This window comes from Epinephelus fuscoguttatus, linkage group LG4 (genome assembly GCF_011397635.1).
Source record: "Epinephelus fuscoguttatus linkage group LG4, E.fuscoguttatus.final_Chr_v1".
NCBI classification, from domain to species: domain Eukaryota; kingdom Metazoa; phylum Chordata; class Actinopteri; order Perciformes; family Serranidae; genus Epinephelus; species Epinephelus fuscoguttatus.
The window spans coordinates 9397769-9423813 of NC_064755.1; the positions used below are offsets into that span (position 1 = coordinate 9397769).

Here is a 26045-nt window from a genome sequence, read left to right on the forward strand (position 1 = left end):
GAGCGCCCAGTTTGCACCAGCTTTAAACACGTTATTTCTTTCACTCAAACTGCGTGTGGCTATTAGCGCTGGTGTTAGTGAATTAGACCTTGTTTATCAGTGAGAATCACTTGCATAGAAATATCCAATTTTTTTTTACAATATTTATTCACAGCCCTTCACCACCTGGATCCTAAAATAAACACCTGTTTTATTACATAATCATGCTTCCGTGCGCCATTCATTAAGATCCTATGTTTCTGTCATTCAAATAACAAGACTTGTGGTTTAATACTCTTAATTATAACAGCTAACTTATTGAAAAATGTCGGGTTTAAATCAGGCTCGGGTCCATAATTACAGTTAATTGGACGGGCCGGGACGGTCCCGGACATAACGTGCACAACGTGCATAACGGGCTGGATTTTTTGGGCCCGATCTAAGCTCTACCAAATACCTATCAAAGTTGGTGACGTATTCAATATTTGTTGTCGCTCTCTCCTCCCACTGCTGAAGATGAAGTGGATGAGCCATAGCTGTAATGCAACGTGAGTGTTTACTAATGCTAAGCCCGCTAGAAGCCACAGAGGTGTCATTTTTGTCTTACTTCTAAATATAATAAATATATCACATTTCCCGCTCAATTTGTTGTAAACAAAAGACGTAAAAGATGTAACACACGCCTGCGCAGATAGGATGCAGTGATCAGAAAACGGGTTACTGGTATTTATCATGTATACAGGGATATGAATAACCGGGTTTCTCTGTGTTCCATGTAAACATCATATCCCGGATATGCTCAAAACCGGGATAAGCCTCAAAACCGGGATACTAAAGACCTTGTAAACACAGTCAATGTGGAACTCCAGCTCCCATCAGCCTTGCAGTGCCACAGTGGCATGGAAAACGGCATTTTTTCCCCAGTATCAACCAAATGCCCCTTTGTTTGCCACTGAAGGTACAAATAATAACCCTCAACCTAGTTCTGGTGATCGAGACACCAAGCCATGAGACACCAGGTGATGACACGCCTACAAGCAATGAGACCCAGAGTGCTGGTCCATCAGTTTCCAATGAGAATCCAACCTCTGGACATGAGAGGAAATGGGTGAGTTACCTTACTCGCTACATATTGGGGATTCAAATTAAACTGTTGTATACATGGTTACGTTTAAAGGACAATTTTGGAGTTAAGTCAACTTAGGATGTATTGAGGTATTATCCCGAGTTAAAACTTAACCCAAGAGCAAAAGCATGTTGGGTTAAGTTTCAACTCGGGATAATACCTCAATACACCCTAAGTTGATTTGACTCCAAAATTGTCCTTTAATCAGTGTGAATCTCTGTTACAGAAAATACGAGAGGTACTCAGGCGTATGCTGGAGGGGAAGGAGATACTAGCCAGCTTGGATGGAGAACGCTGTATCTTGCTAAAGCAGCGACGTGCCATGCAGCGTATTCTGGTGTCACACCTGGTTGAACATTTTGGAGAATAGTAAGTACACCATACATTTTGTGAACAGTCGGGTTGGCCCATGTTTTGGGTCTGTATTGGTGCTTCTGTTGGACAGTGGTTTGGGGCTGTTAATCTTTGTTCTTTTAAAACTGGAACAGTGTTGTGACATTGTAAATTCCCTGTAACTGAGCTGGTAGAGTGGGTCATTCATCGACCGAAAGGTCGGTAGTTTGGATCCCGGCTCTGTTGTCCACGTATCAAAGTATCCTTGAGCAAGGCATTTAACCCCCAAGTTGCTCCAATGGGCTCATCTGATGTGTGGTGAGCTGTAGTGCATGCATTAGCTGCTGCCTTAGTGTCACCCAGGTGGGTGCTACACATTGGTTCATGATTAGATCACCATTGTAAAGTACTTTGGGTGACTTGAAAAGATAGAAAAGTGCTATACAAATGCAAATAATTATGATTATTCATGTTATATTGTCTTGTGTTCTTGTATTTTTACAATTGTGCTTCAGTCCAATGTCTGATGTCAAAACAAGTCTAGCTGTCTCAATTGTGGAGGAATTCCATTGCCTTAAGAACCACACTGGGAATGGATACCTAAGTGTGTTTCCAATTACTGAATTTAAAATGCTCATCTACCATGCATATGTGTTAGGTATATAAATCTGACCTCACAACAATTCTGATCAATTCTCAAATTCCAAATGGATACAGTTGAATTGGCACCTTCAGAAAAATGCATCACCACACCCCTAATCAATTAAGAGTTGGCACTATCAGTAGAATGGGTTAGTGCTTCCGCTGAATTAATTTGGTTTCTAAGCAACAGTTGTTGCTTACGTTTGTAAATTTTGGATATCAGTGCAATATGCTATTGGCCATGCATTGACTTTATACAAAGTATCAACATTCTGTGAACGCGTCACAAGACATGGTATATCGTGGATATACTCCCTGTATAACGTGCTCTCAGCCAATCGGCGTCTGGGATCCAAACTGATCGTTTTATAAAATTTAATATTTCACAGCTGTTTATAATGACTGTGGAAAATCTCAGTCAGTCCCAGACATTTATTTTCAGGATGCTTGGTTCTGTAAGGGGAGGAACAAATGACCCTCGACTGGGTTCCTGGAGGAGTGCCTCCGCAACTGAAGGAAGCGGGCACTCCGACTGACCAATCCTCACCAGGCTCAAGGTCAACAAGGCGCTGGACCTAGGAGACCCTGTCTCGTTTTGCATGGTTTGTAAGACTGACGTACTCACTCGGTGACTCACTCACGTTCATTCACTCACCTACTTAAAGGAGTGGTTCAGGATTTCGGACATAGGGCATTTACAAGCTGCCCAGTGTTCTTTCTATCAGTGTTACATCAGTTTCAGTTTTCAGTTTTAAGAAATTTTCAGTTTTCAGAAATTTTTCCTTCCTTCTGTACTATGAAAGTTAGAATTTGAAATCAGGCATTTCAGGCTGTTGGATTCTATAAATATTAGACAGTTAATAACATTGTTTTTACATAATTAGACCAGATTCACCTGTAATCTTGGCTGTTGTTGACACTCGAGAGAGCTTTTCTTATTGTTGCTATTTTTTCTCCATTCTGCAGATTGCCCAAGACTTCCACAGCTTGCACCCAGAGGTATCAGCCAAGCTGGCTGAAAAGTGGATGTCACTATTCAGTGAGAAGATCTTGAAGCTGGCAGCAAAAGAAAGAAATGCCGTCATTCATCTGTCGGCTATGAACTACAACGATGACACTGACACTGCAGGTATGCACAGTAATCACTTCCTACACTTTTCTTATTTTAGAAATGTCATGTCTTATTTCTTTGTGTAACAGATTTCATTTTGCTTCTCTGTGTCATGCTCTTTGCTTTCATTCATTACAACCCATGTTAAAAGACAGTTTTGGAGTTAAACCAACTTAGGGTGTATTGAGGTATTATCCTGAGTTGAAATTTGTCCCAAGAGCAAAAGCTTTTAGCCGAACGGTAGCCAATCTAAGGATGGCTAACAACTAGCTAGTCTATGGGGCATATGACTCGGTAGAGATATGCCCCATAGACTAGCTACTTTTTAGTCATCCTTTGATCGAATACCGTTTGGCAGAAATGCTTTTGCTCTCGGGTTTTCTCATCTCGGGATAATACCGCAGTAGACTACGTGCATAACTGTAGGCCAGCTCCAGTACTTCCTGGAGGAAGCTCACACATTGGTTTCCTGTCTAACACTATTGCATGAAGTGATTAACCAGCTGTGTTGCACACCTGAGATTAATCACTTCATCCAAAAGTATTTGACAGGAAACCAATGTGTGAGCTTCCTCCAGGAAGTACTGGAGCTGGCCTACAGTTATGCACGTTGTCAATACACCCTAAGTTGATTTAACTCCAGAATTGTCCTTTAAGGGCTTACCCTGGGGGGGATTCGATGTGGGTGCTCCAGTACCCATATATATATATATATATATATATATATATATATATATATATATATTTTTTTTTATTTTTTTTTTTTTTTTTTTTTTTTTTAATTGTTCATTTATTAGAAAAGGTGACTTCACAATATACAATATTCAGATAGTCGTATTCACATGGGTCCTTTTCCAGTTTTTCTGTATAAAAGAAATATAGAAATACACTTGTGAGTAGTAATTATGGTCCTAAGAGTATGGAGGTCTTAACTTAAGACCATCAAAGACCTCATGGAGCATGGCCTTGTATCCTCCTCTGCGTGGTCAAGGTTGGCTTGTCCCCAGTCTTCATTGCCCTCTCCCCCATTAACATGTAGTTATCTCACTTGACATACTCACAGTGAACATACTCAATACAAAACTATGTACATCAGAACCAAGAGGGTCTACAAGTTCATCATTTGAAATTAAAAAGTAAGAGAGTACGTGAAATTTCCAGTGTGTTTATACAAAGTCTGCTCGGGATGGGGTTACAAATTCAATCCATTTATTCCAAATATCGTAGAATTTATATTTTTGGACTCTTAAAGAGTAGGTCAATTTTTCCATTCTAAAAATTTGCAGAATTATTCCATACCAATCTTCTAATGTTGGTGGTGTTGGATTCAACCATTTTCTAGTAATAGGTTTTTTTACTAGCAGCCAAAAGGGCCTGCAGCAGTTTTGTATCCCTCCTTTGTTTCAAGCACTGAACATGACCTAAATAAAGGACTTAAAATAAAATAAATTTAAGGGCAATTGAATATCAAACACTGTACTTAGTACATTATGAACGTCCCTCCAATAGCAGTTTAATTTTGGGCATCCCCAGAAAATATGAAAGTGGTGTGCTTCTGCTGAGCCACACTGCCGCCAACATTTTGAACCTGTCTCTCTATACTTTCCCTGCTGTGGAGTTTTAAAATACCTTATCATATTCTTCCAGCAATATTCTCTCCAGTATGTGGAGTTAGTGGAAGATGATTAAAACCTGCAAATCTCGCCCCAAACCTCATCAGTCAGCCTCACTGCTGCCTCTTTCTCCCACTTATTTCTAATGTATAAAGTATTCTCATTTTTAGCATTTAGTATCAAGTTGTATAGTTTAGAGATGGCTTCGCTTAGGGTGCCGTCTGAGGCCGTTTTAAGGATTTTCAGAAGCTCCAATTCTGCTGTTGAGAGCTCTTTAGATTTACATTCTCGACTGAAGTAATCACGCAGCTGGAGGTACCTGAAAAGTCACTTTGATCCAGGCCGTGTTTGATCTGCAGGTTCTGAAAACTCTGTAGCTCCCCCCTGTGTATAAATGATAAATAAGTCGTGAGTCCTTTTTTTTGTCCAAGTCTCAAATCTTTTGTCTCCTCTGTTAGGTTTAAAATGTGTATCATATGAGCACCACCTAAAAAGTCTTAGCATATTGTTGATTTCGCATGATTTAATCACCTTCTGCCATATTTTTAATGTGCAATTTATCCAGGGTTTGTTCACTTGTTCTAATTTGGCTGCAAGTCCTCTGTCAGCGATTGTGGCTTAAAGAGGAAAATTAGGGGTTAATTTAAGTTCTGTTTTCTTCCAATTGGCCTTATATTCCTTGTTAAGCCAGTACAATAAAGGGATTAGTTGTGAGGCATGATAGTAGTTTCTAAGGCCAGGAAGTGCCAAACCCCCCTCTCTTTTCCCAACTGTAGGGTATTAAATCGGACCCTTGGTTTCTTTCCTTGCCAAATAAACCGGGAAACCCATTTATCCCATTCTTTAAATTGGTTGTCGCTCACTTCAACCGGCAAGGTCCTAAAAATATATAATAAACGTGGTAGAATATTCATTTTTACCGCGCTTATTCTCGAATTTAGGTTTAGGAAAGGGAAGAGGTTCCAACTGTGCATATCTGCTTTTATTTTTGAAGTTAGTGGTTCATAATTGGCTTGTGTTAGTTTTGAGGGCTCTTTTGTTAAATTTATTCCTAGGTATTTTATGGATTCTGCTTCCCATTTTAGATTGTATTCTTCCTGCATACTTTTAGGGGCAGTAAAATTTAGTGTCATGACCTGTGTTTTGGATATGTTGAGTTTGTACCCTGAAAGATTTCCAAAGTCAGCTAGCAGTTCCATCAGTCCTGTAAATGATTTCTCAGGCTCCTCCAGAAAGACCAAAACGCCGTCCACGAATAGCGCCACCTTCTGTTCAGTTCCCCCAACTGTTATCCCCTTGATGCTCCTATTCTGTCTAATAAGTTGGCCTAGAGGCTCAATAAATAAGGCGAAGAGGAGGGGAGAGATGGGGCAACCCTGCCACGTCCCCCTCTCCAGACCAAAAGAGTCAGAGAGGTCCCCATTTATTTTAATTCGAGCTGTGGGTTTGTCATATAGGGCGCAAATAGTTTTAATGAATCTTTCGTGAAAGCCAGATTTTCCTAATACTCTGTATAAAAATTTCCATCTCACTAAGTTGAAGGCTTTCTCTGCATCCAGTCCCACTATCAATGATTTAATTCTTTTTTTGGTTATCTGATCTATTATATGTAAGGATCTTCTAATGTTATCCAGAGTTTGTCTGTGTTGAATAAATCCTGTCTGATCTAAATGAATGAGGTCAGGCATGATTTTTTCCAGTCTGCGAGCTAGGATGGAAGTAAATATTTTATAGTCCAAGTTCAGGACACTGATAGGATGGTAGCTACTGCAATCTTGTTTGTCTTTGTTCTCTTTGGGGATAACTGAGATGATTGCTTCCCTCCAGGAGGGAGGGATTTCTCCCTTCTGTAGGGTCCAGTTGAAAGCACTAAGTAGTAGTGGGGATAGTTGTGGTTTAAAGGACTTGTACCACTGTAGTAAAGCCATCGGACCCAGGAGATTTTCCAGCCTTCAATTTAGAGAGGGCCAAATTCAGTTCCTTATCTGTTATTGGTTGTAATCATTTTTCATTTTGCATAGTTGTAAGTCTAGGTAGTTCCAAGGTTCTCAAAAAGTTGTCTATGGTTCTCTTCAGGGGCTTGGGGCTGTGAATACAGTGTTCTATAAAATGTTTCAGAGCTCTTTTGGATTCTCTCTAGTTTATTTTCAACTGTCTGTGTTTTGACATTCCTTATTTTATTAACTGTACTGTCAGTTTGTTGTTTGCATAATTTGTATGCTAGGAATTTTGCTGATTTGCCTCCCACCATGAAATTTCTATGTTTCAGGAAGACATTTTTTTTGTGGGTTTCTTCTGTGTCATCTATTTCACTCTGTATTTTCCTTATTTCTGACTTCAAAGTAGAGTTTTTATTATTACTATCTGTTCCTAGCAACTGTTTTAATCTTTCTTGAAGTTCAACCAGTCTTTTCCCCTTGAGTCTCTTCATATAAAAAGTTATAGATATTACTTTCCCCGTCATTACAGCTTTCAGCGTGTTCCACAGGATTACAGGTGACACGGTCCCGTTGTCATTAAAATTCAAGTAATCTTCAATTTCCCTTTTCAGTTTATCTCTTATTTTTGGATCATTCAATATATTCGAATTTAGTTTCCACAGCACTTTTCTTGTTTTCCTTTCTAAATTCAAGGACAAGAAGATCGGACTGTGGTCAGATAAGTCAGTTGTTTTTATACTGCAGTCTCTTACTTTTAATCTATCTGTCCCAAACATGAAAAAATAATCCAACCTTGAATACGTCAAATGTGGATAAGAGTAATGTGTGAATTCCTTGCTGGTAGGGTACAAATCCCTCCACACATCTATTATACCCAATTCCCCCATCAGTGATTTTACTCTTCTTAGCAAGCATTTTTCCTGTATAGTTGGTCCTGTTGAGTCCAATGAGGGATTTAACCTAACACTGAAGTCCACCCCACAAACTACCACTCCCTGAGAATCCACTATTAAATTGAAAATATGTCTGTAAAACGTCCATTCGCTTCCTGGTGGAGCATAAACATTCATCAAAGTTATTTCTATCCCTTCTATTCTTCCTGTGGTCTTGACAAATCTTCCACTCTCGTCTTGCATCGTCAATATATGTTCATAGTTTAGTGTATTCGATATAAGAGTGGCAACTCCCCTCTTATGGCCTCCCTTATATGAGGATGAAAATACGTGTCGAAAGCCCATCCTTAATTTATCATGCTTGTTCTTACTCATGTGTGTTTCCTTGAGGAAGGCTATGTGGGCTTTTTCTTATTTCAATTTTGACAAAATCTTGCTCCTTTTAATAGTGTTTAAGACCCCATTTACATTAAATTAAATTATCTTCACTGGTTCATTTTGCATTCTGAATTAACAAAAGTAAAAACACTCTCTCCTTCCTGATGAGTAGCAAATAGTCCTCTCTCAACAACAAAACAGAACAGTACAGCAAAACTATAACAAAATATATGAACATTCATCAATTTGAGTTCCCAAACCTTCAACTTTGAGGTCCACTCACTGACCTGTTTCCAAAATGAGGGATAACCTCTAAATCCCGATTGGATCCGAGGGCCCTCTACTGTGTTACCAGCCATGTAGTGACTCTCTGACCTGTCTCGACAGTGTGTTGCGTCTAGCTCATTTCTTAATGAAACAGCCTCAGCCAGACTCTTTTCCATTGTTATTCTCAGTTGTACAGGTCAGTTTGAGTTCTGTGTGTGTCTAAATCTTTGCAGCTTTTCCTTGTAGCTCGGCGCTCTGCTCCCCCGGGCTCCCTGTCGTGCGCATGCTGGTTGCCATGACCACCACTGAATCCTCTCCATTAGCGACCCGGGCTGTGTAATGACGGTCACCTGGAAGCCTCGACGTGCCATGTCCGCTGTAGCCTCCTCTACGGTCTCGTAGGTTGTCGTCCCGTCGTCATAGAAAACTCTTCGAGCTGGGTAGAGGGTCTGGAATCGTATGTTTTTGTCCTTAAGGAGCCTCCTCGCCTCCGCGTACTCCCTCCATCTTGTTAGGATCTCTGGAACATAGTCGTGGTCAAGGCTGACTTTACAGTTTTCCCATGTGAAGCCTTTGTTTTGCCAGGCCAGACGAAGTATTTCTTCTTTCATCCTATAGCTAAGAAATTTGACCAGAATCGATCAGAGTTGTACTCCTGTTGTTGGCTGCAGTGCTAGTGCCTGGTGCGCTCTTTCAATCTGAAGCTCTTTCATGTCGGGAATATCAAGGTTATCTTTTAGTAGCTTCTCTACGAAAGGGATCACTGACCTGGGTCCTCCTTCTGCCCATTCGGGAACTCCGTATATTCTCACGTTCTCCCTCCTAGAGCGCCCCTCTTGGTCTGTTAGCATCGTTTGGAGCTGCTCTTGTATTTTTAGCATCTCGGCTAGTGCCTCCTCTGCGTTTTGTAACCTTTCTTCGTTCCCGACGATTCTGGCCTCGGCTTCGTCCAGCCTCGAGTTGGTTTTTGCTATCTCTCTCGATGTCTTCAAGCTGCTTTTTATTGTCCTGCCTGAAGTCATGTATTTCTCAGAGAATTATGGTCAGATTCGCCGGCTCTTCATCCATTTCGGTGTCGGCTAGGCTAGTTGTTGGAGAGCTAGCATTAATTCAATTCCATTCAATTCAATTCAATTCAATTCAATTCAATTCAATTTTATTTATAAAGCCCGATATCACAAATCACAATTTGCCTCACAGGGCTTTACAGCATACGACATCCCTCTGTCCTTATGACCCTCACAGCGGATAAGGAAAAACTCCCCAAAAAAAACCCTTTAACGGGGGAAAAAACGGTAGAAACCTCAGGAAGAGCAACTGAGGAGGGATCCCTCTTCCAGGACAGATGGATCATAACAAATTAACAGTAATCCGTATGACACAATGAGACAGAGAAAGAGAGAGAGAGACAGAGAGAGAGAGATGCAGGTAATGACAGTAGCTTACAACAACATTATTGAAAGTAATAATATTATAGTTATAGTTCTGGCTACTGCGGTACAATATGTTGAAAGTATATATTAATATCTGGCAGTATACATGTGTGACAATAGTCATATGTGTATAATAACAGTAGAAGTATGACTAATGACTAATGATGGCAGCAGCAGCAGGAGGCATCTGGCAGGACCATGGCAGCAGCACAACCACACACGTCACGCTGTCCAGGCACCGCTGTGATATGAGTTAATCTGAGAGACAGTGGAGCACAAAGGCTCCGGAGAAGAAGCCGAGTTAGTGACATCCAGAATGCATCCAGAATGGCCGAGTTAGCAAGATGCAGTAATAGAATACGAGAGAGAGAGAGAGAGAGAGAGAGAAGGAGAGAAGGAGAGAAGGTGGCCGGTGTATTATAGGGGGTCCTCCGGCAGACTAGGCCTAAGTCAGCCTAACTAGGGGCTGGTACAGGGCAAGCCTGCGCCAGCCCTAACTATAAGCTTTATCAAAGAGGAAAGTCTTAAGTCTAGTCTTAAATGTGGAGACGGTGTCTGCCTCCCGGACCGTAACAGGAAGATGATTCATTAGCCTCCTCCCGTTGTTGCTCTTTAGATTCTTTTTCCGTTCTTTTTCCGTTCTCTGTACGGGCTGTTTTTTGTTCTTATTTTTAGATGCCATCCTCGCCCGCTTTCCATCTATTTCACGTGTAGTGTATCACTACACCCCCATAAACCCCCATATAAAATTTTTAACTCGGTTACAGTTGCAGAGATTAGAGATGAGAATGTGCTGTTCTGCATAAAATGCAAAGTGATGTCATGCTTCTACATGTTTATGTCTTCCTGATGAAATCCTTTGTAGTGGAAAAAGGAAATGTTAATCAGTAATGTAAAAAAAAAAACATCTGTTGGAGCAATACAGCAGCATGGCATGCTTTCAGTGAAACAAATAAAAATATTTGTAAAAAAAATGCTTAATTAATGTCACTAGAACCATGTCTTTGCCTTTCAGACATGAAGGGAGATGTGGCCCTGCAGATCCTTCCCTATCTTCTCCCTGGATCCAGTTACAAAGTAGCAAAGAACAGCACCCGTCCCACTTTGGATGAGGCAAAGACCTATTTCATCGACAAGAAACCCGTAAGTATAAAAGGGTCAACTGTAGCTCAGGAGGTAGAGCAGGTGTCCTGGTGGTTCAAATCTTGGCTCCTGTGTGCAGGTCAAAGTGACCTTGGGCAAGACACTGAACCCTGAATTGCTCCCAATGGGCTGAGGCGGTACCTTACATGGTAGCAGACCGCCATTAGTGTATGTGTGTGTGTGTGTGTGTGTGTGTGTGTGAACAGAGAGGATACTGGCGCTGTTTGATCGCTGCTTCTCCACGTGTGTGAATGAGAAGAGTCAGGTGCTTTAGGTGTCATGAAAAGCGCTATATAAATGCAATGAATTATTATAAATATTGAACTGTTCGTAAAATGTAAGAGACACTTGAAGGCAATATTTTATTTTCCCTTTGTAGTCCATGTCAAAATAACAATGATTCTGTACCCCTGTGAGGAGTATTAAACTTCCCCCAATTGACTTAACATTTATTTCAGTAAAATTATGAAAGTTCCTCCCTCTTGACTGGAATCTGTTATTTTGTTCACCGGTTGGAACCAACATGCCGGAGTATCTCTGTGAAGCCGGGAAAACAAGACCAGAACCATTCGTCCTGGTTCTAGGAAAGGACAATGCTATCTCTCAGGTTTTTTTTGTTTTCAACGGTGAGGCTCAGGAACAGAGGACATTGCTCGCGGCAGTTGATGTCTGCTTTAAATCATTCTATGTTTAACTAACGATGTTAGTTGTTTAACATCAACTTCCCCAAGCAATGCTCCTCTACTTGGGAATTCCTACAGACCACCGTCTATGAATTACCAGGTGCAAAGTCTTCAGCAGTAAGGTTCCTGAGGATGACCATCAGTGCACTGTAGCTCACTAAAGACTACCTGACTGGCGGCGGCTCAGGTGACAGGGTTGCCGTGGGTCACCCTGGCTGCCCATGAGGCTGTCTGCCAGAGAGGACGGCAGTCTGAGGGCTCCATCAGCCCCAACCAGCAGCAAACTCTGTCCACCTCCCACTTTCTCCACATGGGTAGGACAACACAACTCACTCACTCACTTACACTCTTATTCACTCACGCACACACACACACACACACACACACACACTCTCATACTCCTTCATTCTCTCACACGCATGTCTACACACCACCAATGTGTGGTTTGTGATCTGTATTTTGTATCACTATACTCCAGATGAAATAACACCACTACCACCTCTCATAGCAATTTTTTAATTCCTTAAATCTAAAAAGGATGAAATCCGCTTATTGCCCCTTTGAATGTTGTACTTAAATGTTAGCATGTTCATGACATATATATATATATATAGTATTTTGAGCGATTTTGTAGTTCTTTTGTTCTGTTTGAATATATTTGATATTCAATACAACCAATGTAAATAGGCAGTTTCTGTGTTTTATGTTTATTGATTTAGAACTGAATCAGAAAAGCCCAGAAAAACCATCAAATTAACCAATGCTGAGTAAGAAATGCCCAGCATTGGGTAAAGAATTCCATAAATAACATTAATCCAACAAAGGGTAAAAAGTGCCCCACACTACTGGCTCAAAGGGACCCATTTTTGGGTAAAATAGGTCGACCCAGTATGTTGGGTCAAATTTGTAACCCAAGGGCCCTGGGTCCTTTTGACCCAGGACCTAGTAGGTGATATAGTGACTACCCATTGGGTCACTGAAATTACCCAATTTGGGTGATTATTAACCCAGCAGTTTTTAGAGCGTATAAAAAATCAGTCTGGTGATATTTTTCTCGATGAAAAACAGAAAAGGGAGGTGATCAGAAATTTATGTCAAGAATCTTATAAAAAGAATGATATTGATTCTGGATGTGTTAGTTTATTGTTCCAATCTGTTCCCAGAAGCACTGCACTTAACGATAATTTTCTGTTAGGAGAAGTTAAAAAAGAGGAGGTGATTCAGGCTATCTAACAGTTAAATGTAGATAAAAGTCCTGGTCCCGACGGTCTTCTGACTGAGTTTTATCAGTTATATATAGATGACATGTTAAATCTCCTCACACTTATGAAGGTGTGCACTCTGGTACTTTTGGTGACTCTTTTTATGAAGGCGTGTTGCACTTATTATATAAAAAAGAAGACAAGACAGATATAAATAATTACAGGCACCTGACTATCATGGATACAGATTACAAAATATTAGCTAAAATAATAATGAATAGATTAAATGATACTCTAGATGATATTCTAGAAAAAGAACAAACGTGCAATTAAAGGACGTCTGATGTGGGACAACTTGTGCACATTGAGAGAGACTCTACAAAAACGAGACTTTTTCATAATCGGGCTTGATCAAAAGAAAACATTTGATTATGTCTCTAGAGGCTACCTGTGGTCTGTGTTGGAAGCAAATGGCTTCCCTAATGATTTTATTCATATGATCAGATGTCTGTATAGAAAGTCATGTGTCTGTATAAATGTTAATGTGTACTAACTGATTCTTTTAATGTAGAAAGAGATGTAAAACAGGGCTGTCCACTGAGCGCTGCTTTATATATCTTAGCGATCAGCCCGTTAATCAAAATAATAAATGCTGACCCTTTGATATCCGGTCAACTTATGAAGAACAGTTGCAATGTTAAAGCAATGGCATATGATACTTGATTTGACCCTCTGTAACAATGATTGTAGTGAACGAAATTGGGATGAAAAACTGAATATTGTTAAAGAAGAAATTAATAAATGGAGAAACAACTAATTATAAATCTAGAATTAATATAATGAAAACATACAGTACAGGCCAAAAGTTTGGACACACCTTCTCATTCAATGCGTTTTCTTTATTTTCATGACTATTTACATTGTAGATTCTCACTGAAGGCATCAAAACTACGAATGAACACATGTGGAGTTACGTACTTAACAAAAAAAGGTGAAATAACTGAAAGCATGTTTTATATTCTAGTTTCTTCAATATAGCCACCCTTTGCTCTGATTACTGCTTTGCACACTCTTGGCATTCTCTCCATGAGCTTCAAGAGGTAGTCACCTGAAATGGTTTTCCAACAGTCTTGAAGGAGTTCCCAGAGGTGTTTAGCACTTGTTGGCCCCTTTGCCTTCACTCTGCGGTCCAGCTCACCCCAAACCATCTCGATTGGGCTCAGGTCCGGTGACTGTGGAGGCCAGGTCATCTGCCGCAGCACTCCATCACTCTCCTTCTTGGTCAAATAGCCCTTACACAGCCTGGAGGTGTGTTTGGGGTCATTGTCCTGTTGAAAAATAAATGATCGTCCAACTAAACGCAAAGCGGATGGGATGGCATGTCGCTGCAGGATGCTGTGGTAGCCATGCTGGTTCAGTGTGCCTTCAATTTTGAATAAATCCCCAACAGTGTCACCAGCAAAACACCCCCACACCATCACACCTCCTCCTCCATGCTTCACAGTGGGAACCAGGCATGTGGAATCCATCCGTTCACCTTTTCTGCGTCTCACAAAGACACGGTTGGAACCAAAGATCTCAAATTTGGACTCATCAGACCAAAGCACAGATTTCCACTGGTCTAATGTCCATTCCTTGTGTTTCTTGGCCCAAACAAATCTCTTCTGCTTGTTGCCTCTCCTTAGCAGTGGTTTCCTAGCAGCTATTTGACCATGAAGGCCTGATTCGCGCAGTCTCCTCTTAACAGTTGTTCTAGAGATGGGTCTGCTGCTAGAACTCTGTGTGGCATTCATCTGGTCTCTGATCTGAGCTGCTGTTAACTTGGGATTTCTGAGGCTGGTGACTCGGATGAACTTATCCTCAGAAGCAGAGGTGACTCTTGGTCTTCCTTTCCTGGGTCGGTCCTCATGTGTGCCAGTTTCGTTGTAGCGCTTGATGGTTTTTGCGACTCCACTTGGGGACACATTTAAAGTTTTTGCAATTTTCCGGACTGACTGACCTTCATTTCTTAAAGTAATGATGGCCACTGGTTTTTCTTTAGTTAGCTGATTGGTTCTTGCCATAATATGAATTTTAACAGTTGTCCAATAGGGCTGTCGGCTGTGTATTAACCTGACTTCTGCACAACAGAACTGATGGTCCCAACTCCATTGATAAAGCAAGAAATTCCACTAATTAACCCTGATAAGGCACACCTGTGAAGTGGAAACCATTTCAGGTGACTACCTCTTGAAGCTCGTCGAGAGAATGCCAAGAGTGTGCAAAGCAGTAATCAGAGCAAAGGGTGGCTATTTTGAAGAAACTAGAATATAAAACATGTTTTCAGTTATTTCACCTTTTTTTGTTAAGTACATAACTCCACATGTGTTCATTCATAGTTTTGATGCCTTCAGTGAGAATCTACAATGTAAATAGTCATGAAAATAAAGAAAACACATTGAATGAGAAGGTGTGTCCAAACTTTTGGCCTGTACTGTATATATATCTTATTGTTCAGACTTAGATATTTGACCGTACTTGTATGTGCCCCTGTATCAAAAGGACTGGCCCTAGCTTGGCCCCCCCATTGAAACTGGCCTAGAACTGCCACTGCACCTAGGCAAGATGGCGGCGGTACTGACGCAGCCCACAAGCCAGGGTGCGCCATCTATGTATATATATCTATGTGTATTTACAGTAGCAACAGAAGTTTGAGGTGATGTGTTGACTGACAACAACAGGAAGTAAAGATAAACAACAAAACTAACAAGTTAATAGTTTAGATATAAGCTGCTATGTGAAAGCTGATGGTACTGACCAGTTCAGGAAGAAGTACTCAGATATTTAATTCAAATAAAGTAGCGATACCAAAATAAAGAAATACCCATTTAGATTTCCTGCATAAAGTTTTACTTAATCAAAGTACCCAGTTGAACGTTTTTAAATGTTTGGCGTTGGGGTCTCCGTTTCTGGTCTTCTGACCCTTTTGCCTCATGTATTTACAGTCACTGTGAATGAATATGTACTTGTTCAAACCCTTCAGGGAGAGAGAGGTTTACCATTTGTTAGATGCTGGTTTTACTCAATGGTGTTAACTTGTCATTATCAGACTTTTCATTACTACAATTAACAATTTAATGGCGCTGGCCGGCACCAACACGCTGCGCGTAGTTTCCTTTGGGGAGCAGCTTGTGGACACGGCCAGACATTTTTGGTAGTACTCTCTAAAGTCGGGACAAAGAGAAGTTCCATCAGCGGCAGAAAGGATACCCACCGAGCATTTTTAGGTCTATTATACGTCTAATATACGTCTAAATGTTCCTTAGACGTCTAGTCTAAAATTGGTTACGGCTATCATTATTATTTTAGTTAAGTATTTGGAGATCAGTTATGCACCTTACAGTTGTTTTTTTTAATTAATAGTTATCGAATACTGGATTAAAGTGCAACGTCTAAATTCCGTCTAAAAATAGACGGAATCCAGACGGTTGAAATTAGGTCTAAAAAATAACTTGACGTCTAATATCCGTCTATTGCTCAGTGGGTAGTTATGTAATGTAACTCCAGATTCTATGAGTATAGATGAAGCCTTCTAAGGCTATCGCTAGTGGATTTATCCCTTGTGCGCACGTGCAGCAGTGAGAAATTTTAGTCTACGCCCATCTGCTGTGTGGGCCCCACCCACGGTCTCACCTTGGCTATAAGTTGCCTTCAGACCGTACAATCAACTCATATTGCTGACATGGAAAACGAGGCCAGATGAAGGTTGAACCATCTGAAAGTGCTCTGCAGAAAAAAAGGAGGAGCAAATCCAGAAACGGCTTCAAGGGTGTATCAGTCTTAGATTCGACCTCTGTCTGAATATGCAGCGCCTGCCTGGTGTAATGTAGGGGCAGCACAACTAAAGAAACTCCAGACCATAAAAAACATTGCAATAAAAATGTGCTACAGAATCCCCAAATACACAAGCAACAAATACACCCACCTTCTCTCTGGCTTCATGACACTGCAAGAACGAATGGTCAGTCTGGGAAAAAAGTATCCGCCCAAAAAACCCACCCAGATCCATTCGCACCACTCCCCTCTCTGTTCTACTGAAACACAATATAGAAACCCAACACAACCACAACACATTTTAGATATTTAAAGGATTTTGCTCTTGTTTTTCTTTATTGTTTTATTTGATTATTTTAATTATCGATTTTTAGATGGGGCAACTGAAAAGTTCCTAGACTTTGTTTTATAGTGTTTTTTTTTTTTTACAGATGTGTCCTATTGTTATCGATATCCTGCAGTCTTAATGTAGTTACTTAAGAGGACAGCTGGCCTGAACGGTCCCTACAAGTGCCAAGATCTTCTGTCTGCCGGTCACCGGAAGTACCAAAATAAAAGCTCGAGATGGTCAGACTGTGTTTATAGAATCAAATAACGAATTAAAACCAACTTATCAGGGGAAATGGACACTTGAACATACATTAGCGTGATAATAACTACCTAAAATAACAAGAAACGTGTTTGGAGAAATTTTATTTGACGTGTACTTTGAGTTGTTAGTGTCCCTTCGGAGGGATTAACAACCTAAGCTAAGCTAACAACCGTCAGTTCTTAGCCCCGTTAGCAGTGTCTGTAATGACTCATTAACTCTTAAACGGTCCGTGAAAAAATATTTTTTACCAGCGGATGTCTTAGTTACAACATGATTGAGCTAGCAAAGCAGTTTTGTGTTGCGATGTGTGGTATTTATTCAGTTTTGGGAAATCACGATGTCTAAAAAGCATCAGTGGCCGCAGCAGCAGCAAAGCTATCAGGACGTCATCTGTTAAATGTCTCCAGTTGTCGGATACGACATTAAACTACTCCAGTTAGCTCAATCATGTTGTAACTAAGACATCCGCTGGAAAAAATATTTTCTTCACGGACCGTTTAGAGTTAGTGAGTCATTACAGACACCGCTAACGTGGCTAACAGCTAACAGTTAGCCTCGCTAATCTACGATAACCATGTTATTAATTTCAGACCGTGATAGTAATACTTGTTCAGTCATAGTGTTTATAGGCTTTACAAACACCAGATTAGTCTAAACGGTGATACAGTGACGTGAAAAACGTGAGATGTGCATATATATATGTTGCTAAACTCCGCTGGTTTTCTACCCGGAAGTATTTGTAAACAACAAGGTGATTCCTCAGAAGGGACACTAACAACTCAAAGTACACATCAAATAAAATTTCTCCAAACACGTTTCTTGTTATTTTAGGTAGTTATTATCACGCTAATGTATGTTCAAGTGTCCATTTCCCCCGATAAGTTGGTTTTAATTCGTTATTTGATTCTATAAACAGTCTGACCATCTCGAGCTTTTATTTTGGTACTTCCGGTGACCGGCAGTGTGAATTTGCATATTAGCTAAATATTTAGTTTCACCCAAAACATTTAGATTTAACATTTAGATTTAGATTTAGATTTAGATTTAATATTTAGATTTAACATTTATATTTATATTTATATTTAGCATTTAGATTTAACATTTAGATTTAGATTTAGATTTAATATTTAGATTTAACTATTTAATATATTTCTAAGTTAACAAATATTGCTGTAAATGTGGTAAAAGGTGACGTTAAAAAAATCACAATACTTTTTTAAACATTGTTTGAAGCTAAATGTGGCAAAATGTTGATGTTATTTTCAGCGTGAGACACTTTACAAACGGCACCCCATAGTTGACCATAGTGGGAAGAGTATGCGTCCCTCGCGCGTAACATATCAAAGTAGGCCTATACGACCTCGTATCAGGAAAGCATTAAAGTTTCCTCTGAATATATCTCATGGGGACATATTTTTCATCACAAGGAAAGTCTCCCTGACCAGGGCCGCCCACTTTTTGGCCAGTCAAATACCCGTGCGCTTGCCGCAACTCTAGTTTATGTTTTTTTTTTCTCTTGTCTCTTGTGCTCTTGTTTTTTTTCTCTTGCGCTCTTGTCTTGTTCTCTTGTTCTTTTGCGTCTTTTGTTAGTTATTCCCTATTATTCATACTGTGAGTTCTGCCGTACTTATTCACATTTTACCTTGTTGTCATTCCTAATTTCCTTTATTACGCTTTTAATTCTTTTTTAATTCTTTTAATCGAGCAAAGTTAATTTGAACTTTGAAATTTTTTCGATCCAGTTTTCTTTTATCTCCAGTGTTTAACATTTTTACGAGAAATAGTAATTTTGACAGCAATGTCAAACGGGCAGCGATATTGTTGCCACATTATTTTAAGCGAGTAACCAGAACGAAGTAGACCAGCACCTGCCAACCAACCTCTTCGCTCCAGATTCATCGGAACCGGCTGCCCGCCACTTGCCACAGTGGTCCTCCTGCCCAGCCCACAGGCCTTCTGCAGCGTGAACCGGCCCATTGGGCACCCACAGGACATCGCAAACTCAGCCGCTCTCCCTGCTGTGAAACAGCCATGCCCTTCTGCTGGAAAATCCAGGAGCAGTGGAGCGACAGTCCAGGGGCCCTTAGCTTCGCCTTTGATCCCCGCTGCTAAAAGGCCAAAACTTCCATAACTTCAGTGAGCCACTGTGCGGTGAAGAGGGAGGTCGAACAGGAGGCTTAGTTAATCATCCCAATTTTAATTTAGGTTTCATTAGGTCTAAGTGAATGGTTTTGCGCATTCCTGCGTTCAGGCTATTTTAATATACTCCCCCACTATCGCCAAACTAAGTAGGCCTAAATCACACGAGTGTTACTTCTCGTTTCATTCCATTTATATACTGTTAATTTTGTGTTGTGTCATATAATCATCATTTGCTATTCATTTATTCAGTTGTTACTTATTTAGTTTAAATAAATCTTCATATATCGCCAAGTCGTTGTCTGTGTATATATCTTTTAGACAGGAGCTGAGATCACTGTATAGAGGATTCATAACCCAGATATTGAGATTGATTCATTATTGCGTGCTGACAACTTAATAAGTGATTTACGGAGTTATTAATTTGAGTAGTCGCTTCCCTCATTAGGAGGCTGATGCCCCAAAATTTATTATTACAAGTGCAAATATTCTCAAAGAGGTATTTCCCTTCCACACTGTAACCGTCCAGCGATGAACAGAATATGTAAATCATGGAGGAATGAGGGCAGAGAAATAATCCTATTCCTGTGAGGAAGCGGAGACGAAGGTTACGCATTGTAAAAGTCCAGTGAGGCGCAGAATAGGGAAATAGCTCTCCACAAGCCAACGAGCAGGAGAGAAGCGTGCAGTCGAATCCCCCCAATATTCATCACTCTGACAGAATACTCAGAACAGAGTGAGTCATAGAAAAACGGGAAACATCCCGAAGATAAAAGCGAATGAAAGAGCAGGGGGGACCAAGGAACCGCCGTGCAAATGTCCTCCACTGTCATTCCTCCGTGCAAAGCTGTGGAGGATGAAATTCCTCTGGTGGAGTGCGCTCTAATGCCCTCCGGGGGGTCCATTCCAGATGTGAGCTATGCCTGTGAAACAGCCTCACACAGCCAGTGTGACAGACGCTGTGCAGAGGAAGCACCTGAGATTGCTCTCTGTAATGCATGAACAGACGCTGTGAGCGGCGCGAGGCGCTCACTGTAGGGGACGCACGTACTGGGCAGAGAAGAGTGAGGGGGCTGCCCTTGGTGATGCGCCCCGAGCGTAAGATATTCCGTCGAGTCGGAGCTAGTGATACTTTTAGGCGTGAAAGTCGGGTTTGGACGCAGGATAGCTGAGCTGCCATCTCCCTGTATCCTGAGACTTAAGCTGAACCCGATTTAAAGGTTCGAATGGAGCTTTAACCAATGCGCATAAAACCAGCGGCAAATCCCACTTAGGGGCCAGAGAGCATGACACCAGCTGGAGTCTCCTCACCCCCCCTCAGGAAGCGTTTTAGCAGGGGATGGCCAAACACCAATCTGTCACCGAAACCCTTGTGACAAGATGAAATAGCGGCGACATACGTTTTAATCGTGCTGAAGGCCAAGCTCCTGTTTACTAGTAGCTGTAGGTATGAGAGCACGTGAGACAGGGAGCACAGTGGGATCTAGACTCCTCTTCATGCACCAGCACTGGAAAGCTGTCCATTTCGCTGTGTAGGACTCCCGGTAGACACGGCTCTCGCGTCCTGGATTGCGCGTACCACATCATGAGAGAGCCCCTGCCTCTCTAAGCATTCCCGTTCAGCGGCCAGGCCCACAGACACTGGCCTATCACCGGGTAATTCCTGATTGCTCCCTCTGCCTGGGAGAGCGCGTCCTCGCGTCACAGAAGTTCCCCGCGGCTAGCCTGATACCAGCTGCTGCAGGCATGGAAACCATGACGCGCCCGTGCGCTCCGGGGCTATCAGGATCGTTGACAGCTGCTCTTCCTACACTGGGTCCAGGATGAGCGGGATTGGAGGGAAGGCATAAAGGAGCATTCTGGGCTACGGCCGATGCGCGAACACGTTCACTCCCAGCGGAGGATTGTCCCGCCTGCTCAGGGCCAACCAGAGAGCGCGCCGTGCGTTTCCGCGCGCGGTGAACAGGTCCACCTCCACTCTGCCGAGCTTGGACCAAGTCTGGGAGACCAGACTCCAGTCCCCCTGATGAGGGCTCCCCCTCAACATAATGTCCGCCCCTCTGTTCAACTCGCCGGGTATACACTGCTCTGATAGAGCGTAAGTATGTGTGCGCCCAGCACAGCAGCTGTCTGGCTATGTTCAGAAGCTGCGCTGAGCGTACTCCTCCCTGGCGATTTATGTAAGCTGCTGTCTCTTTGTTGTTTGTGCGAATCAGTATGTGTTGATTCTGCAGCAGCGAGGCGAAATGTTGTATTACTTTCAACACAGTGAGAAGCTCTAGCGCGTCATGTGGAGAGATATGTGAGCTGGCCACTGTCCTCCCACCACCTGCGACAGACACGTCCCTCCCTTCTTCCCTGGAGTGAGCCAGCAAAAGCAGGTCATCCAGGTAGAATAGGACTCGCATCCCCATCCTGCGTAGAGGCTCTAGGGCCGTCTCCACATCTGAAGAAAGTGCGTGGGGCCAGAGAGTACCCGAACGGCAGTCGGTTATACTGGTATTGTATTCCCTGGCATGAGAAGCGCAGGAATTTCCTGTGTTTCGGGATGACGGAGACGTGGAAATACGTGTCCTTCAGACCTATGGAAGTGAACCAGTCGCTGAACACATTCCAGCATCTGTTGCATCTGTTGTGCTGCGGTTGCCATGGAAACGAGCCAGGTCAGAGCCCTCCCCACCATTGCGTGGTCCGGAGCTTTCTCTTGAGCAACCCATGGGGGGCTGGCTTTGAAAGGGCTGAGTGGAAGCCCTGGGAGGTTGGAATACACACGGCCCCACAGCCTGCTGCCGGGGAGGAGGTGCGTAATGAACGCAGGCAGCAGCATCCTGAAGTCGCTGTTTAGAGGGAGAGGGCCCGTAAACATGACATACAGATTTGTTAGCGCTCTCACTCACCAGGGGATGGGGGAGACGCTGAGCAGACAATGGTGTCTGCATGCTGTCCACACGAGGCGTAGAGGAGGCGCGTATGTGTATATGTGTGCTGGTTTGATGACACGAGTCCTCAATGTCTGTTAACTGAGAGGATAAAAGGCAGTCGTCTCACACAGTGTGGGGGATGTGTGTTTCACAGTAACAGCTGAGTCACAGGACTCAGGGTTAGACTGTTTTTTCCATACAATATTTTCACAATAATGCTACGTTTACTTTAAGTCATCACTTTTCAGACAGTCCACGCAATGAGGTGTGTGAAAGTCCGTTTGTGACAGTGAAGGTTTCAGATATACCCGACGGCCAGTCCAGGCCTGCTCTCAGACTGTCTGTTGTTTTTGAATAAGCATTAATATTGTTGCCACGATTGCATAACAGATGGTACTGTGGACACTTTTCCCTTGATCAATATGAGTGACTCAGAGAAAACCACGTCAAATGGGAATATACAGCGGTATGACATCAACAGAAACGAGCTCTTGAGGTGATGTGGGTGGCTCTTAAAAGAGCCGTTGTGTTGCAGTGAGCTGAGACGGTGATTTAACCTCCGAAGCCGTACAGAGTGCGGCCCTGCCTCTTGAGAGCATACACCACATCCATGGCGGTCACAGTCTTCCTCTTGGCGTGCTCGGTGTAGGTGACGGCATCACGGATGACATTCTCCAGGAACACCTTCAGCACACCGCGGGTCTCCTCGTAGATCAGACCGGAGATACGCTTCACTCCACCACGGCGAGCCAGACGGCGGATAGCGGGTTTGGTGATTCCCTGGATGTTATCACGGAGAACTTTGCGGTGACGCTTGGCGCCTCCTTTCCCGAGTCCTTTTCCTCCCTTGCCGCGACCACTCATCTTGTCAGAGTCTAGTTTGAACCGAAGCAAAAACTGAAGGTTGGACAGACAGACAGACAGAAGATCTTGGCACTTGTAGGGACCGTTCAGGACAACCGTCCTCTTCAGTCCCGGTTGCTCCATGGGAGTAGGGAGGGGGGGAGGGAGGGGAAAGGAGAGTAAAGGGTTAATCAATCACCATGACACCATCACAATCTGTTCACTCTACTCACCATGCAATATATATATATAATTTTTTATTTTTTTTTCCTTTTCCCCCATTTTTCCCCTCTATTTTCCTTTAACCCTGACTAGTATAAAAAAAAAAAAAAACAAAGTCTAGCAACTTTTCAGTTGCCCTATCTTAAATCAATAATTAAAATAATCAAATAGAACAATAAAGAAATAAAACAATAAAGAAAAGTCAGGTTGGACGTTGTGAACGTGGGTAGATAAATCCTTACTGCGGACGTAGTTGAGCTCTGCTGGGCGGAGACATTTGTTCTAATAGAAACTAGGACACTGGTGAACCCTTCACCTTCACAGTAGAGACGGGAAATTACTATTCTACTGTGAATGACTCATCTTTAAACCACCTTTTTTGTCTCTCTTTTTTCTGAAAATAAGAACAAAACATCAGGTAGTTCATGAAAACCATATGAAACAAAAAGTTTTACATAAGTATATTTAAAATATATGAACAACAGTATTTCAAGACAATTGCACAAAATAAACAAAACAAACAGAAGACAAACAACAATAAAAGAGACAAAAAGAAGATACAAGGATGTTTTTTTAGGAACTAAAAAGAATAACTGAGTAAAAATTCACTAAAATTCATTGACTTACATAATGTGTGCTTGTAAGTAAAGCAAAGTTGAGCATTTTGAAAAACAAGAAAAGGTAAAAATTCAGGAGGTGACTTTGATCATCTCTGATTATGAATAAAAAGTTTAGCATTTCGAATAACAACATTAATTAGATATTGAAGAATACTTTTATCTGGATCATCATAATAACAAATACTATCCCTGAGGTCAAAGGAGTAAACTGAATTAGAGTTTTCAAAGAGGTGAGATTCCAGATCGCTCCAAAATCTTTTGGATATTTCACATTGAAGAGAAAACAAACAACCAAACAAAAAAGATTAGACTTTATTAATACTTATCAGAATATGCAACTGTACAGTTAATCTGAGTCTTTATATCGTGATGTCAACTGTATTACTTTGTAGATGATTTTTTTGGCTGCTGTATCAGTTGACTTATTAAATCTTCTATCAACTAAGTTATAGTAGACTAAATATTTGCTAAACTTAACAGTCGTCTGTATCTCTGTTTATCACAGTTGTTCCAGAGAGACGTTTTATGAAAGGTCAATTTTTGTCTTATCCTTCTGCCTGATGTAAGAATTGTGTCACAGTGAATACACTGTCCTTAGTTGGTAAACAGCATTTTTGTTTCGTATCAAATCTCCATTAGTCACGACAGGATATGTAACTGTAGCACTTAATTTGAGTCTTTATATCCTGAAGTCAACTGTATGACCTTGTAGATGATGTTTTTGGCTGCTGTATCACTTTCCATTATTTATTAAATCGTCTATCAACTAAGTTATAGTAGGCTAAATATTTGCTGAACTTAACAGTCGTCTGTATCTCACAAACCTGACAACCACCAACAGTTTCTGATGTACAAATGTAAACTACAGAGTTATTCACAACTCAAATTCTCCAGAAACAGTGAGATGTTAACGGTTGGTTAATCAAAGTATAATCAGGAGGAAAACAGATTGTGTTGTGTGATTTGGGAGAGGTGGATAATGAGGGCTGAACTCTCCATTAGATGATTCAACAAAACCCTGAAATATTCTGAATGTTCACATGATGAAAAACTAGAATGGGTGTTCACTTTTGATGTGTTTATTAGTTTATTAGATTTCTCTCCCTATGAAAGATACAAGATGGAATTTTATATGTGTTTCAACTTTACTGATGTTGCATAGATTACAGGCACAAATACAACAAAACACTTCTAACCAGAGGTGCAGAATGATATATAAAATATACAAAACAATCAGTAATAAAAAGTAAAAAGTATTGGTTCTGTAACACTACACAGAATAGATTTAAATGGATATACACATAGAACATGCTGCTTATTGTAGTACCTAATTTTTCTATGATGTTTGAATATTGTTTTAGTCGCAACTGTCTGGTCAGTAATACACAGTACTCGTTTTAGGAAAGTCTTCAAATAAAGTGGGTAGCTCTTAAAAGGGCCGTTGGTTTAGTATTAGAAACGGCATCAATGTCTACTTGGAGCTGGTGTACTTGGTGACGGCCTTGGTGCCCTCAGACACAGCGTGCTTGGCCAGCTCCCCGGGCAGCAGCAGGCGGACGGCGGTCTGGATCTCCCTGGAAGTGATGGTGGAGCGCTTGTTGTAGTGAGCCAGACGGGAGGCCTCACCGGCGATGCGCTCAAAGATGTCGCTCACAAACGAGTTCATGATGCCCATAGCCTTGGACGAGATGCCGGTGTTGGGATGGACCTGCTTCAGCACCTTATACACGTAGATGGCGTAGCTCTCCTTCCTGGTCCTCCTCTTTTTCTTGCCGGTCTTGCAGACGCTCTTAGACACGGCTTTCTTTGAGCCCTTCTTGGACGCTTTCATGGTGGTTTCAGGCATGGCTTCAGCCAGATGTTTCTCTCAAGTCGTGTGACGTGTTCAAGCACAGAGGTATCTATTTATAGCCAGTTCATGTAAATATTAGCAACCACTTCTTGATGGATGGGGAAAATTGGGTTTAAAGATAGTGAAATGAAAGAAGTTTAAAAATGAGCGAACAAAGATATCTGTTACAACCACTGCGTGAACACAGTTAAAACTCAGCGTATTATTTTTTTTATCAACTGTGTTTATACCTCCCCCCAAAACAATCATGACCTCAGAAAAAGTATGTACTAAACTTATTTGCTGATTGTAAGGTCACAA

General features: G+C 41.6%; 4 protein-coding genes across 6 annotated transcripts in view; 1 reads left to right on the top strand and 3 right to left on the bottom strand.

Annotated features, from left to right (window-relative positions):
• The window catches only part of LOC125887938 (uncharacterized), a 145401-nt gene that overhangs the window by 27407 nt on the left and 91949 nt on the right, over positions 1-26045 (top strand). The window lies entirely within an intron of this gene.
• LOC125887939 (histone H1-like) overlaps positions 1-26045 on the bottom strand; it is a 113953-nt gene that overhangs the window by 25338 nt on the left and 62570 nt on the right. The gene's annotated exons all lie outside the window — the stretch shown is intronic.
• Positions 22692-23072, bottom strand: LOC125887980 (histone H4). Its single transcript, XM_049575133.1, has one exon. The coding sequence runs from the start codon at positions 23070-23072 to the stop codon at positions 22761-22763; it is 312 nt and encodes a 103-aa protein (XP_049431090.1). The 3' UTR covers positions 22692-22760.
• On the bottom strand, positions 25365-25774 carry LOC125887972 (histone H2B 1/2-like). Its single transcript, XM_049575124.1, has one exon. It carries the CDS (start codon positions 25737-25739, stop codon positions 25365-25367), a length of 375 nt encoding a protein of 124 aa, XP_049431081.1. The 5' UTR covers positions 25740-25774.